We start from the raw sequence: 17852 nt of genomic DNA on the forward strand, positions 1-17852 counted from the left end.
TGTGTGAATCAGCGAAGCTTCTGATGCTTCTTTTTGTTCATACCTCGATGAACGTTAAAAATAAATAAAAGACAATCCTTAAACCATTTAACAATTACTGATTTTTTAAACAGAATAAACAGACATTGATATATTTTCCAATTATTCATGAACTTAAATAAAATAAAAGTGGGTAAAGTGGTTTAGATCATTTATATCTATGTGACAACCCCTGCAATAGAGGTATTTCGCATTCCTATTGCGCATGCGCGCGAAGAGTAACGTCCCTTGACAAAATAGACTGAAACTAGTCTATTTACAAATTGGGGGGGCGTGACAGACAGGTTGTTATGGGTGACTTGAGTAGCTTCGTAGGAGACTTTTAAACTTTGGCAACTAACATGTACATATTTCGAATTAGATGGTAAAATGGCCGTAGAAAACGGTCCGCTGAAATTTACAGCGGAATGGTTCAAATTAAAGGGACATTCCTGAGTTTGCTGCATTGTAAGATGTTTCCGACTAATAAAATATTTCTACGATTAAATTTACATATTAAATATATTTTCTTGTTTAGAATACCAGTGTCTGTATATTCAATGTGTTTCTGATCGTCTTAATATTTGTAAGAAGCCCAGACTGGATTTTGTCTTCAAATAACTTCGTACATAAGAAAAAACTATATTTTAGGAAATAAGATGAAATTTAACATAGTACAAATATTAGAACGATCAGAAACACGTTTAATATACAGCCACTGATATTTTATGCAGAAAAATATATTTGATATGTAATTACAATCGTTAAAAAGTCTCTGTTAGTCGATAACATCTTAAAAATTGCAGCAAACTCGGGAATGTCCCTTTAAAAAGCAGTGCAACAACTTGGACAAAGTCTCTGCGACTCGTACCCGAGGGTTTTGATAACGCCAGATTAAAAGACTATCTCGTAAAAAGTATAAACAAAACAGTTGACAGATTCCATAGGTTATGGCATCGACAGGTTATGGCATCGATCGATATATATATTTGAGAGAGAGAGAGAGAGAGAGAGAGAGAGAGAGAGAGAGAGAGAGAGAGAGAGAGAGAGAGAGTGTACACACACACACACACACACACACACACATATATATATATATATATACACAGTCAAACCTGTCTTAAGCGGCCACACAAAGGAGTAGATAAACGTGGCCGATAAAGACAGGTGGCCGCTGAGTACAGGTTGCCACATATATAGTCTTTAAAACATTTGTTGTTGTTTCTTGTTTTACCGTCTGTACTGCTAATTAACGGATTTGTGCTTCATAGTTGACTATAAATCAACTTTTGACATGTTGTCTCCTTCAGAAATAATGCAAATAGAATATATTAAATTAACCGTTCTCCACAATTTTGTTTTCTTTTTCCATTTAATTATTTAATTCCGACTTCATGCGATGTATTGTTATAGTAAGTGAATCTACAAATGTCAAGCGTAGCCTGCCCAGAGGCAATTAGATGCATGTCAGATTCATACTTCCTTAATTGATACACAGTGGAGATGTCGAGACTGAATGGGTACTAGTATTCCTGAAGGTGTGAAGATCAGTTATTTGCTGCACCTTATCGCTGTTGTTAAAATATCCCTTTTATATAAGAGTAAAACTTTACTGTGGCCGCTTAATGCAGGTATTTTAGCGATTTGGGATCCGATTTAGGTGGCCGCTGGCCGCGTTAGACAGGTGACCGCTTATTACAGGTGCATTTACATTATAAATCGTTTGGGAGGAAAAAAGTGGCCGCTTAAGGCAGGTGACCGCAGAGTACAGGTGGCCGCTAGGACAGGTTTGACTGTATATATATATATATATATATATATATACATGTATATATATATATCAGAAGGTGTTTTGTTGCATTTTTCTTAGTGTCTATCTAATTGCGAAAAGTTAAAAAAAAAAGGAATTGATTTTATGCTGTTACATGTATATCCATAAAGTGGGAATTTAAAAAAAGGGGGATTTGAGGGGGGGGTTTGAAGGTAGGTGCCGTTCTGTTTACCCATACACACATTTTTATACAGTGTCAACATGAACGCATTGGGTATTATACAAAATATATTTATTTTCTTTACTGTTAATGTGTTTTCCACCATATCTAAGTATATAAAATACTAGACGGACCTGTGTAGGAACGTCCTGTACACAGCCGTCATCACTCTATATATATTCATATATCATTATTATTATTATTATTATTATTATTATTTAAGGAGTGTCTGTTATTTCTTTTACATTCATCGGGGTATGAACAAAATAAATCATCCGTAAATTGTGTGAATCGGCAAAGCCGTTCTCACATAAGTTTGCGGATGATTTTTTTTGTTCATACCTAGATGAACGTAAAAGTAATAACAGACAATACTTATAATTAAATTTGAAACACACTGAGTAATAATAACATTAAAAGTTCATATATATATATATATTCTGTTGAGTATTGTCCGAAATATACATATATTTTCTGTATATACAAAATATATATTTATTTATTTTATTTACTGTTTACTACCATATCTAAGTAGAGAATACTAGACCGCCCTGTATAGGAACGTTCTGTACATAGCTGTCCTGACTACATATATTTTTTATATATTTACACATGCCACGTTATATATTTTATTGAGTATAATTCGAAATATACATATATTTTCTTTATATACAAAATATATATTTATTTTCGTTACTGTTAATGTGTTTTCCACCATATCTAAGTATACTAGACCGCCCTGTGTAGGAACGTCCTATACAGAACCGGTAAGGTTTTGGTCCCTTATGCGTTCACTGGGTTCCCTCCTACAAAATGTACCGAACAAACCCTCGTACTTAGAGTAACATTAAAATCGTTTTCTACGTGAAACGATTACCCACAAACGTTTCCGATATCCATTGGCTGGATATCGATGGAAGGATAACGAATTTCCCGGACATATGCGATTGGAACAGTTAATAATTGAACAATGGTCGTGGCCTCCCATTGCTTTTGCCCCCCAATTTGCAGATAGGTCTATTTTGGCGAGATCTCGCGGTTTGCGTCCTCGAGTAACTCCGCAACGGGCACATGCGCAGTGGAATGAGAAAGAGGTCTATTGCCCACGGCAATCTGCAGTGTCATGGAGTTTTTCCTTCTCCATGGCACTTTTATTGCTGTGGTCTATATTAGAATTTTCGCCACTGCATTTTTTATTCCAAATTATTTTTCTTAATTGCATTGGTTGTAAGGACATTGAAAAAAGCTTTTTAGAAAACAAAAATTAGCTGTTTGTAAATAATCTGTACCAGCTCTGTCTGTCTGTGTTTGTAACTAATCTGTACCAGCTCTGTCTGTCTGTCTGTCTGTCTGTCTCTCTCTCTGTCTGTCTGTCTGTCTCTCTGTCTGTGTCTGTCTGTCTGTCTCTCTCTCTCTCTCTCTCTCTCTCTCTCTCTCTCTGTATGTCTGTCTTTCTCTGTCTCTCTGTCTCTCTCTCTCTCTCTCTGTCTGTCAAGAAATTATATAGACATAAAGGATAAAGCGTGGATGTGATTTTTCCGGTCAATTATGTACACATTTTTGTGCAAAATTATTTTCACCAAAAACTAGTTTGGATTGGATCTGAAATACTTAATTTATTACTTTTAAAACTGATTTGAAAAAAAAAGACAAAAAAAAAAAGGGGGGGAAGTCAAAGTGCACCATTGAGAGCCTAGTCTATTGATTCGGAACATGTCATAGCATAGTATCGGATACATAACCCCAATAGCATCGGACCTCCCAATAGCAATTTTTTCTGCTTGCTATATATACTACTCTAAAAGAATTTAAGGGTTAGACGATATTTTCGACATTATTTTCTGAATGTCAATTATATTAGCTAGACCATAATGTCACGCATGGTATTGTTCCATTTTGACGAAAGTGGGTCTAAGCAACCCATAAATGAATTAAAATCCACTGTCATTGACACTGTCGACTAGTTCTAATGGCGAAAACATGCTTACATTTGCACGTAAATTAGGGCGAAAGCGAAAGGTCTGCTAAGTGCCCATAACTTGTTTTTTCACAAAGCGCTTCATTTGCACGCTTTGCACGTGTATTCCATGTTCCCAATGCTGAATGTCCGTATAATTGGAGCTTGCGTTCGTGTACGGTGCACACTCCAAATTCGACAATCGTACGACTTCAACTGACTATCGAAGATCGAGGAAGGGCTATTGCTTGGCTTCAGGATGGCAATACGCAAAGAAATGTTGCTCTGAGACTTGGTGTCAGTCAGAGTGTCGTTGGCCGGCTGTGGCAACGGTACCAAGCAACGAATTCTGTTCGAAATCGTCCACGTTCGGGAAGACCCCAAAGCACTACAAATAGAGATGACCGCTACATCACCAATATGGCTCTACGTCAACGCACAACCACTGCATGCCGATTACGTGACAATCTGCGGACTGCGACTGGAACTCGAGTGTCTGATCAAACCATACGCAATCGTCTGAGAGCCAATAATCTACGCTGCCATCGCCAGGCTGTTCGACCACCACTCCTACCACGTCACAGAACGGCCAGACGTCACTGGTGCATGCTTCATCTGCGGTGGCAACGTGTTCAGTGGGGTCGAGTGATGTTCAATGATGAGTTCAGGTTTAGTCTCCAGTTCAACGACGGTCGGGTTCGTGTCTACAGACGTCCTGGGGAGCGCTTCGATGACGTTAATGTTAGACAACGTCACCGGTTCGGTGGTGGCAGCGTCATGGTGTGGGGCGGCATCTCCATCCACCACAGGACCCCCCTCTATGTGGTGGATGGCAATCTGAATGGAATCCGCTATCTGAATGAGATTATCCGGCCGTTGGTTCTCCCAGGCCTTCAGCAGATTGGCGGCGGGGCAGTTCTGCAGGATGACAATGCCAGACCCCACCGCGCCAGGGTGGTAACGGACTTTCTCAGACAACAAGGTATCACCAGGATGGATTGGCCAGCATATTCGCCTGACTTGGCCCCAATAGAGCACGCCTGGGACGAATTAGGCAGGAGAGTTCGGGATAACCATGCCCCTCCGGCCAACCTTCATGATCTGGGTCAACTTCTTATGGCAGAGTGGCAGGCCATTCCCCAAGAGTTCTTCAGATGTCTGATCAACAGCATGAGGCAACGATGTGTCGAGTGTATTCGCGCCAGGGGTGGATTCACACACTATTAAACGAATGTTCTAATATGTAAAATCCATGTTTGACAACCTTCAACTTTGACAGCATGTCATGTGACTTTCTTGTATACAGTGACGTTTATTTGTGGTATTTTGTAAATATGGAACAATAAATAAAACTTTTGGTGTAGTTTACATCATCAATCTAATACACTCTGAAACTTATTTTGTTATAAATTTTTGACCCTTAAATTCTTTTGAGTAGTATATAAGGCAGTTTTCTGGGATAATACTGTGATAGTTATTGTAATATGAATACTTGTAGAATAAAATCAAAGTAATAAATTTATTTACATTAATATTCAATTCTGTATGGTACCAGTTTGTATCACTTTTGATTTTGGTTTTTCTAAATAAAAACAAAATTGGTTTTATTTTAAGGAAGTAATTAAACAAATTGATTTAAAATTAAGTATTGAATGTGATTTAATCCATGGTATATAATGACAGAATGCAAAACAAATTGTCTAGTAGATATAGTCAATCAGCAGTGCACATTAAAAATGTGCATTAGAAAATGTATGTTTTTGTGCTGGGGTGTCTTAAACATTCATTCATTCAGTCATTTAGAAAATGCATTGACGATTTCATCCATAATAATTTGCATTATTGAATACTGATTTATTGAAGCAAAACAAGTTTTGATTTAGTTAGTGTATGCAATACTATGTACAGACTGAGCATCAACAATACATGTAATATGAAAAGACTGAGCATAGTAAAATTGCTGGTGCATAATACATAACAGCAGTGATGAACAAATGGTTGGCACATTGCCTCAGGCAAAATATTAGTGACTCTTTTTTTTGGTGTGGCTAATGAAGCCTAGAAATGTTCTTGTAGTCAAATCAGTTATTACAATAATATTTGGGAATAATTTATAGCCGTGTATTTACAGTTTATTTTATGGTAAACTTAAAAAATAATAATAATAAAAAAATGTGTATTAAATTGATTCACGGTAATGTGCACACTCCCTCCTCAGTTAAAAGTTTGTTTTGTTTAATGATACCACTAGAGCATATTGATTTATTAATCATCGGCTATTAGATATCAAGTATTTGATAATTTTGACATATAGTCTATCTTAGAGAGAAAACACGCTACATTTTCCCTATTAGTTGCAAGAGATCTTATTACATGCACCACGGCCTTTGATACACTGTAAGGAATGAAAAATAGCCCAATGGGTCCACCAACAGGGATTGATCCTAGACCAACCATCAGGTGAGCGCTTTACCACTGGGCTATGTCCTACCCCTCCCTCCCTAATGCCTAGAAAATTACTTGTCTTTATTGTACTAATATAATGCATTTGTCTCTTTTGATTAGTGGAAATGTGGTATCTTGGTCAGCTGGATATTTGGGGAGAAGACTGTCTATATAGTGTATTTTGTATTAATGTAGGTGCCTTTCTTTTAAATTGGGGTGGGACGTAGCCCGGTGGTAAAGCTCGATGTTCGAGTTGGTCTGGGATTGATCCCTGTTGGTGGGCCCACTGGGCTATTTCTCATTCCAGCCAGTGCACCACGACTGGTATATCAAAGACTGTGGTATGTACTACCCTATCTGTGGGATGGTGCATATAAAAGATCCCTTACTGCTAATCAAAATGAATAGCCTATGAAGTGGCGACAGCAGGTTTCCTCTCTTAATATCCGTGTGGTCCTTAACCATATGTCTGATGCCATATAACCGGAAATAAAATGTGTTGAGTGCGTCGTTAAATAAAACATTTCTTTCTTTCTCTCTTTTAAATTGAACCCATCTGTAGCAAAATCGTGCATCCATCCTTAATCAAGGGCGAGATGTAGCCCAGTGGTAAAGCTCTCGGCTGCAGTGTGGTTGGTCTAGGATTGATCCCTGTCAGTGGACCCACTGGGCTATTTCTTGTTCTAGCCAGTGCACCACAACCAGTATATCAAAGGCCATGGTATGTGATGTCCTGTCTGTGACATAGTGCATATAATGGATCTCTTGCTTCTAATTGAAAAATGTAGCTGGTTTCCTCTAAGACTACATTTGTATGTCACAACTACCAAATCAAATGTTTGACATCAAATAGCCGATGATTAATAAATCAGTTTGCTCTAGTGGTATCATTAAACAAAACAAACTATTATTTCCATCCTTAATGATCTGGGATATAAAAAATATATATAATCTCCAGACTTTGTTCTATCAGAAGAATTGCATATAATTTTTATTATTTATTAAATAAATCTTTTTTAAAAGCTTTTAATAGTTTTGGAATCAAATGAAACAGAAGTCAAAGGCACCATTAGGAGACTATTAAATCATAAGTTTCATGCTTAATGCACTGGGTTTTAAATTAATATATTTTTAAAAATTTATAACACAAATGAAAGTCAAATATGAAGACTATCTATAGAATCAGAAGTTTCAAACTCACAGTATTGTGTTCTTTAATTTTTTTAAAACCCCAAGAAATCAAAACCCTATTAGTTTATAAACAATAGCAAAATGAAAAGTCAAAGGCACATTTGGACTATGTTGTAGTCAAGAAAGAAAGAAATGTTTTATTTAACGATGCACTCAACACATTTTATTTATGGTTATATGGCGTCAGACATATGGTTAAGGACCACACAGATTTTGAGAGGAAACCCACTGTCGCCACTACATGGGCTACTCTTCCGATTAGCAGCAAGGGATCTTTTATTTGTGCTTCCCACAGGCAGGATAGCACAAACCATGGCCTTTGTTGAACCAGTTATGGATTACTGGTCGGTGCAAGTGGTTTACACCTACCCATTGAGCCTTGCAGAACACTCACTCAGGGTTTGGAGTCAGTATTTGGATTGAAAATCCCATGCCTCGACTGGGATCCGAACCCAGTACCTACCAGCCTGTAGACCGATGGCCTACCACGACGCCACCAAGGCCGGTTGTAGTCAAGAAGTTTAACGTTCTCTTATTTTAAATTTTTTTTAATAAAATAATATTATAATGGAAGTCAATGGTGCCGTTGAAAGATTATTCTCTAGAATCAGGAAGTTCCATACTCAATATATCAGGTTGTTTTAATTTCTATTAAAAATGTTTTATAAAATGATAGCAAAATGGAAATCAAAGGCATCATTGGAAGACTACTTTTAAAAAATCAAAGTTTTATATTCAATATACATGTATTGTGTTCTCTTTTTTTCTTCTTTTAAATTAGTTTTATATAATAATAGCAAAATGGAAGTCAAAGGCGCCATTGGAAGACTATTCTATAGAATCAGAAGTTTCATACTCAAGGTATCGGGTATAAGAACCCAATGGCATCGGACCTCCAACAGGCTTGGTTCTCCTCTCTGCTTATATACGTAGTCTTGTGTCCAACAGCAACACTACTCTTTGAATTGTATGAATAATTACTGATAGATTCCTATATTATTAAGTTCATTGTTATATTTTAATCTTCTTTCAAACAATGTACATAATTCTTTAGTTTTTTCCCACATTATACACCCATTCCTGACATCTGGACATAACAACTGATCACTGGTTAAATTAAATTAAAGATATTTGAGGTAAATTGTACAGTTCTTGTGTTAAGATCTGGTGATAAAAATAGATCTCTGATAGTGGAAGAGCCACAATGCTAACCTGCAGACTATACATTTGCCAAATACCAATAGGCCAGACACAGCCATTGCCGGTTCATCGATGCTCATAAATTTTGCACATTTGTCATTTAAAATGTAATATATCATGGAGGGTTTAGCTTTTTTTTGCCTTTTTTTTTGGGGGGGGGGGGGGGGGGTTTGGGTTGGGTTTTTTTTTTAATAATGTGTTGACACTTATTTGATGAAAACAGTTGTTAATGACCAAGCAGTCGATAAACAGTTATGTGATAGAAAAACTGGCATGATCATGCATCTTTTATAACCTCCTAGTCCTACCTGCATGTAACATTTTATAATGCTAAGATCACTCCTCCATCTAAAATTATAAAATGACCTTTAAAGGTCACTTTTGCATGGGTACCTACCCTGACCATAAACCGCACCCATCCTCACCATAAACTATACTCTGTACAGACTTCAGAATTCATTGGTACCCATTTCTAACAAACCATGCCCCAAAATGTGGACGTAAACTTTTCCTAAACATCTCCCCCTTTCGTTAAATTATGGATCTGCCCATGAAATTTCAATCAGGAAGCATCCCTACTAGATGTGTAATGGATATATCTATGAACCAGTCATACTATGAACATTATTGATCAATATTATTGGCAAGAATTAAAAGAAACCAATGATTTGTGTCATTTACAGCATATTATATATTAAAAAACAATGACCTTCAGTTGACCTTGAAAATGTACGTCAAATTGACCAATTATGAAAGTCCAGCAAATCAAAATGGAAAGTTTGGATATTTAGCGTCATAAACAAGTTTAGACAAGTACAAGTTGCAGATCCTAATCTACACATATTTTTACATAAGAATCAATGTTCAAACCTTCCTCTCTGACATAGATAAATCGACCTGGCTCCTGGACTAATTGTAGTTTGTGTACACTTTTACAATATAACGTCATCCCATTGGTCGAGATGTAGCAACAGGAGTTTGTTCATTTTTCGATCAACATAAAAATTACGTCGTCAGGGAACGTCATATCTGATGACGTCATTTTATGTGGGCATGTTGTCTTATTGAGTGTTATTGTTTATGGACCAGAAATGATTCAAAATAAAGTTTAAACTTTTAGTGTTATGATGACATAATTTTTATGTTGATTGAAAAATGAACAAACTCCTGTTGCTACGTCTGGACCAATGGGATGACTTTATATTGTAATTAATGAAATGGAAATTTAGTTATAAAGAGGTATAAAAACAAACTCTCTAAATTATGTGATGTCATTTTGTAGGTTTGCCAAATCATAATAATGTATTTAATACCGACTAGGTCACTGGTATGTAAGCTACCAAATTGTCAAATAATATTGCATGTTACACCAATGTCTATAGGATTTCTCACTCAGAGGGATAATAAATATCAGAGCTCAATGTGAACAAATTGAGGGGAGTGATTAATTGCTTCCGTAACTTAAAACATGGGGAGCCATTTAAGAGCAGCTAAATATTACTCTCCTTGAACCATGCTTTCTGCCAGAAAATAATTTGTGGATACATAGTAAAAACAAAACAGATCTTAACTGCCCATATTATTTTGGAACTGAATACTGCATTTTGTATACATTGACACATTTTAAACAGCAGTATTCTTACTATAATCTTTCTTATTTATACACAAACATGCACACACACACACACACACACAGTTACACACACAGTCACTCACACACATACACACACACACACACACAGAGTTACACACACAGTCACACACACAGTTGAATCCTGATAGATTGAACTCCATCGGTGCTCGAGAAAATGTTCGACCCATTGGGTAGTTTGACCCAACCATTTGGTCAACAATATGTAAGTGGGACTCGGGACTTTGTTTTTAGTTTGAGCATTGTGGTGTATTCGACCCTTCTGAGTTCTACTGTAGATATGTATCCATTCATTTTCAAGATTTTTTGGTACATAATTTCACCCTCCATACCCTCTTGCAGAAACCCTGTGAACTATAGTCTCAGGGGAGTGATGGACGCAAGAGTGATAGCTACCGTTAAATGGCAAGGTTTGAAATATATAGATATCACCAAAAAGTTTACACAACTACAATATTTATCTTGAAAGCAAGTCACCCGCCTCGGTGGTGTAGTGGTTAAGCTATCGGACATAAGGCTGGTAGATACTGAGTTCACAGCCCGGTACCGGCTCCCACCCAGAGTGAGTTTTAACGACTCAATGGGTAGGCGTAAGACCATTACACCCATTAACCACTAACAACTAACCCACTGTCCCGGACAGACAGCCCAGTTAGCTGAGGTGTGTGTGCCCAGGACAATATGCTTGAACCGTAATTAGATGTAAGCACACAATAAGTTGAAATGAAAAATGAAAGCAGGTAATAAGTAGTTTCTGTAACAATTTAAAACATTAAAGTCATATTTTGCAAATGACATTCTTATTGATTATCATGGATGAAAAGTACCAGTGGTGTATCACGTATACATTATAGCTTATGGTACATAAACCTAATAGTCCATGACAATACATGTGTATGGTGACAGCTTTTTCCATTTCATTTACATGCAGTACAATAACACAGCATACAGTATTACCAACCACCACATGTATCATAAATACCCATATTAATAATATAATGATTAAAGGCAGCATCACACAGCAGTTGATCTGTTAACGGTAAAGATGCATCCATGACTTAAAAGCAGGGTTCAAAATGAGAATTGATATAAGGCCTGCTCTTATATAGTGTAGTCAAAAGAAATATGTTCTGCTAAGAAAAAGATTATCCTGTAGACTGCAGAGGAATTTTTACATTAAAAATCAGTTAAAATTGACAATGAGTAATAAAGAGAATAACCAACTCGCTACAAGGAGTTACGAATTATCTGTCCCTCGTGAATGAATGTTGTAAAGCCCTCGCCAAAGGCTCGGGTTTACAACATTCATTCACTCGGGACAGAAAATTCATTCAGTTATTCTCTAATTCTGCATCCCTGACTTAACCCATTTTTCATTTGCACATTATATTTAGGACATCATTTACACAGTCATAACGAGTTAGGTCAAAACAAAATGGGTCACCTGAATTTATTTTTTATTTTCAATTCTTCAAGGCCTGCAAACAATATTTTGTTAAGTTATTTAGTATGTCACTGACCTGGGTAAGGATTTACTATTATGTACAGTAGACCGTGAAAAGTAGGTCACAGTGATCTAGTAATAGTACGCAACCACCATCCCAAGTTGTTCCTACAAGTGAGGTTTGATGGTCCTGTATGCATCGGTATGCAAGATATGGTCCTGACAAGAAAACGTTAACAGACGGACGGACAACGCCAAACCATAATACGACCCAACATAGATGGGCGTATAAAAATGCTTAATATCTCCAGACTCCTGCGACTTGACCCATTTGCAAAACACTAAATAGTCAGAAGATTTAAGCAGAAAACTGGCACACTGCTTGCAATTCAAAAGAAATATCATTTATAGATATGTACCTCACAGCACAAGCAATCAATCAAATCTATAGACTGCAGGAGCACTGAGATTCAGGATATTTAGAATATTTACATACACTAGCTGAACACTTCATCGATGTTGAGATCAAATTAATAAAAATTAATAACTTAAACTTAGGCCAACAAAAAACATTAGTCGGTCTCTGGTCACATTAATGTTCCAGAATTGATGTGGCGATGTGTTTTTCGTTTTTAAAAGCATGGATTGCACAAAAAAGGTGGGTATATTTGATACCGAAATAAGAGGCATATTTAAATTGAAATCAGAATGCACAATGGCATTTTGACTCCAAATGTGATTTTACGTCATAGCAAAAAAACCCAGGCAAAAATCAACATCATACCGCAGGAAAATTAAAAAACACAAATGTTGAAATTTATTTTGTTTGGCCTTAAATTTATAGAATCTTCTTTGTTTTAAGCTTCATGATGAATTAGTATTATTTGCAAATCATGCAATAACAATCTATGGTATGTGTTAGTGGTCAATTACAGGACGACCTAGTAATCAGTCAGTATGAGTTTTATTGATTATTGGTTAACAAATAACTTGTCATACTCAGTTGATGGGCACATTTTCAGTGACAAGGTGTGTCATACCTATAAATAGTGACATGTACGTTTGTATATGTTACACAATACCATGGTTAAAAACAAGTGAGATGCATGCACTGACACATGAACCCAAGCAGCTCCTAAACTACTAGAACTCACCGATTTATTTATCATCGGCTATTTGGTAATTCTGACATACAAGTGACTTGCCACATTTGTTTTATTAGTAACAAGGAATCTTTTATGAATACTTTCCCAGACAGGACAGCACATACCATGGCCTTTAATATACCGATCATGGTGGACAATCCAGTGGTTCCACCGATGCAGTTCAACCCTACAGCCAAGCACCTCAGGCAAGTGCTCTACTGACTGAGATAATGATATGTGATGTTGGACAATATTATACTTCATGTTATTCATTACAAGATGCTTCAGTTTGTCATGTCAACAAAGATTTTTAAAAATCAATTCACAAATAAATATGGACATTTTGTTGTGATTACCATAATGTGAAGCTTTATTTGTATATATGAGGTGTTTTAAAGTAATATGAAATTTGTGTCAACCAGAGGGTCCAAATTATCAGGGCTTCGAGATTATGGTAGCCCCACTCCCATGGCTAGTGATATTCAATGTGAGGCTAGTAAATAACTATTGCCATGCCCGACAGCTAGTGATTTTTTTGGGGTCAAATGTTGCAGTCAAGTCTATTTTGTAAATATGAATATCTTGCCCTCACCCCAAGCCACCAATGTTAGTGTTTTAAGCTCTATTTCCCTCTTTAGGTGACATATCTGATTATTACTACTATTTAGTAAAATTGTATTAACTTAAAGTAAAGTAGAGCTAGTGAATTTTGAATCAAGGCCAGTAAATTTTTAAAAATCACTGATCACTAGTGGGTTTTATAAAAAATTCTAGAAGCCCTGAAATTATACTCTTCTGCATTATTTTTAAAAAGCCTCACTGAAATTATGATGTCCTTGCTGGTTGATGTAAATTTGCTAAAAAGGTGTCATGTATGGAACACATCTGGACTGTTTGTGAGATAATACTTCATCAGTAATAAACTGTTCAGTGACGCATATTCCAGGCAATGTCCACGAAGGAAGAAAATGCATATATTGTATACATAAATTAGTACAGTTTTTAGAAGTAGGCCTGTTACAAGCCCTGATTGAAATTTCACATTATTTCGAAACACCCCACATACTGTACTGAAAGTAACAATGCTGAAAATATTAGGCCTCTGAATTTTGCGAGAATGATCGTTTGGTTTGTATATCGCTCACGCAAATTTAATTTTGTGTCACCTATTTTCCGTTCATGCATTAAAATAAGAACATAATTTACATGCACATAACGGGTTACACAAAAAGAAAACTGGTTACATTAAAAATAATAATTTGCGTAACCAATAAATGGGTGATGCAAATTTTCAATTCTCAGAGGATTAATCATGTAATTAAAATATCTAGTCTGATGTAAACAAGTTGAGTCACATGTCCTAGATTTTTTTTTTTATCTAGCTGTCATAACTTACTAACATATAAGGCGATTGCAGGTTAAAACAACACAGAACTTCTGAAGTCTTACCTTTTATTGTTTTTGGTGAAGTTCACTGCCTCAGCAATATTTTGCTGAATATCAAGGGGAAGAAGTTTTATATCTCCTAAAACACGAATACACACACCATGCTTCTGTAACATGTCTCTGAAAAATAATAAACAAACAAGCATTCTGAGAGTACTGCTGAAACAATACCGGGCCCAACACATTTTCATATCTCCAAAGTTCAAGGGACATAACTCTGTGAAAAGTGGGTAAATTGTCATGAAAGTTAAAAATGATCTGTAACGGTACATAATAAAGATTTATATTTTTTTTTATCTCAATATCTTCAGGCATTGAAAAAGTCTGAACTTTTTTCCCATAGCTTCTACATTCAAGGGCCATAACTCTGTCCAAAATGTCAAACTTGATCTGTAATAGTATATGAAAATGATGTACACAAAACTGACGTGATGCAATTTATGGCAAAAACAAAAAAACAAAACAACCTTAAGATTTAAAGGGTATTCGACTTAAAAACATTCTGTTCTGTACTGATATTTAAAAAGGGGCCATAAAAAACACCTGGTTTGGAGAGAATTCTGGTTTACAGAGGTTCCAGTTTCATATATATTTTTGGGGGGGCACTTGAAAATACTCACTTTTCCTGCATCAGTCTCTCAAATTTCTGTCGTGCCAACTCCATTAGACATGACACCTCGTCTTTTGACCTCTTAAAGTTCTCAATACTGAATGCATACACTGTGACTTCTGTTATTCCCAGGTTGAGACACCAGTCTAATGTCTGTACATAAATAAATTACAAATCAAACTTTTTACAAAATAACATTAATTATATATATATAGTTCAATGGTAATGGCATTGGCTTTAAAATGGCTGACCCTAGTTATCGGATGGTGTAACAGTTTTTACTGGTAACTACCATATTACTTATAATTCTTTGCTTAAATTATATTTTTTTTGCAAATCCAGCATTTCTGGTTGTCTTGGTATTTGCAGGGAACATTATGTTTTCAAAATCATGATTAGTGATATTTTTAATCAATTGAAAATTGATTAGACACTACAAATTAATGTTTTAAAATTGTGTAGCAATCTCTCAAACTTGTATAGCAAATTGCAACATGATACTGAACAAAAATAAAAATAAGGTGTAAAATGAATGCATACATCGGCTAGTTTGTCGAATCCCCGCAGGTGGCCCTCCGCCCGATCCATGCTATTCTTGGAAGCAAACCGTCTGTTTCCATCCATGATGATCCCTACATGTTTGGGGATGGGGCCAGCTTTCAAAATACTCCCACAAGTACGCTGTAGCCATGAATGCTGCTGTCGCTCAGGGAACCAGGACATTACTGGAATCAAAAGAATATACTTCATATAACTGGAATTAAAAATGTAATTATAGATAAATTACAAATAGAGAAATACATACTTTATGAAAACTATTCACATAAAGAGTTTGATGAAAACTGGGCACCTTGGCAAAGATGTCTAGAAAATTAAACTTAGCCTTACTAGTTAAAAATAACTCCAATATAAAATACACACTGTTGGGATTTTTTGTAACCTAAAAGCCAATAACGTTTGTTTTCTATATTTGGAAATATAGATTTTTCTTTTTTTCTTTTCTCTCTACTTGTTTAAATTCTCTTTTGTTATATATTTATTCTATCATTAATTTTGTGCTCCAAATTTGACTTTTTCAATTAACTAGTAATTTTATTGAATACACTTTATATTTATGTATCTATTGTAAGATAATGATTTCAGGGTTGATGAAAACTGGGCATTATCAATATATCTGGTGCGATAAATATTTTTTTTTTTAAAAGACTGTAAAAATGTTAATGTCAATAAAAATGTTAAGTTAAAGGGACCATCCTTTGTCTTAAACCCTAGCAAGACTTCTGTTTGTTCACCCCAATAAAATAAGCACACATTCTGCTTTTTTCTGAGGTTTTTTTAAAAACACTTATCTCACCGTAACATGTTTTAAATATAAAGCATTACCAGTATACCAAATTATTTCAATTTATTTTTAGACTTGGAAGATATAATAAATTTGTATACATGTTAGAAAAAATTTATAATGAGATACTACAAAACATTACAAAGTCCTGAAATGCATATACATATTCATATTCTAATCAAGAAAATTTAATGAAAATATTTTAAAACTGCTACAAACTCCTTTAAAAAATTGAAGAAATTCATGCTTTTCATACAATTTTAATAACCAGCAACCATTTTATTAGACCTGTTATTATTTACTTTATGAAATCTTTACCTGCTTATAACACTCCTAACATCTAACTGTGGGCTGGGTATCCACAAAACTGCGTAGGCCACAGCCTGAGGCTATAGGGTGAAACCATTTTTGTCCAATAAAACTTTCCTCTTTTGAAAAAAAGACTTAACTTGGTGCCCTGCTTTTGGTATTATTTAAACCAAAGGCAAAATGTGATGGTCCATACAAGTATTAAAATTCAACCCTTGATATTTAATAGACATGCCTGTAAGAACTGGGGGGGGGGGGGGGGGGGGGGGAGAGAGACGGGAGGACAGAAATATATATATTTTGTCAAACTGTACATAAATAAAGAACAAAATATGGCTTGCCTTCCCCCTCTCCCACACTAGAGACTATATCCATCTCCAGATGTTGCTCCCCACCCCCACCCCCCAACTCCAGATACCATTCTTACAGACATGTTACAATGTAAAACTAATATTTAATTAAAACAAACAACACAAATAGTAAAACAAGACAAGTAGACCTTCCAAGCATTAAAGGTACATTTCCTTCAAACATATTTAATAAATATTTCTGTAAAATATTTAGATACAGGTTTGAAATATTTGTAATTATCTTGTATGTTATGGCTCCTATTAAAAACTTTATTTTTTTTTTAGATGGTTTTGGTGTATTACTGCTGAGTATATCAACACACACCATCATCAATTTTGTTGGAAAAAGACCTTCCACAAAGGACAAAGGACATTTATAGGTATGGCTATACCAAATAAAATTGCATAGGCGACCGTGTTAATGTTTGTGTTTAAAACACTATATGCAATATATCAACCAAACTATGACCCATAAACATCAGTACTACAACCCCTACCTCAAAGTACTAACTGAAGAAAATGGTACCTTTCATGGCTCATTTTCAGTGTAACCAGATGTTTTTACAAACACCCCTAGTTTTGCACAAAATTTGAGTACTTTTTTTACAGGTACCCGATACATATTCCAAGCACAAGGCTACTTGACACAGTGGTACTAGATGAAATAAAATTGCATACATTTTTAGCCCAGATGAAACAGATTTTTTTAACAACCAATACACTCACATTTATAACCAATCACAGGACTTGTGG

General features: G+C 35.6%; 1 protein-coding gene across 1 annotated transcript in view; it reads right to left on the bottom strand.

The window, feature by feature from the left end:
* The window catches only part of LOC121372222 (dehydrodolichyl diphosphate synthase complex subunit DHDDS-like), a 33184-nt gene that overhangs the window by 14261 nt on the left and 1071 nt on the right, over positions 1–17852 (bottom strand). The window contains exons 2-4 of the mRNA XM_041498510.1: positions 15639–15823; positions 15109–15251; positions 14492–14608 (exon numbers count right to left, since the gene is read on the bottom strand). Coding sequence (XP_041354444.1) covers positions 14492–14608; positions 15109–15251; positions 15639–15821 — 443 coding nt within the window. The 5' untranslated portion in view covers positions 15822–15823. The remainder of the gene's footprint in view (positions 1–14491; positions 14609–15108; positions 15252–15638; positions 15824–17852) is intronic.

Source organism: Gigantopelta aegis, chromosome 4 (genome assembly GCF_016097555.1).
Source record: "Gigantopelta aegis isolate Gae_Host chromosome 4, Gae_host_genome, whole genome shotgun sequence".
NCBI lineage: Eukaryota > Metazoa > Mollusca > Gastropoda > Neomphalida > Peltospiridae > Gigantopelta > Gigantopelta aegis.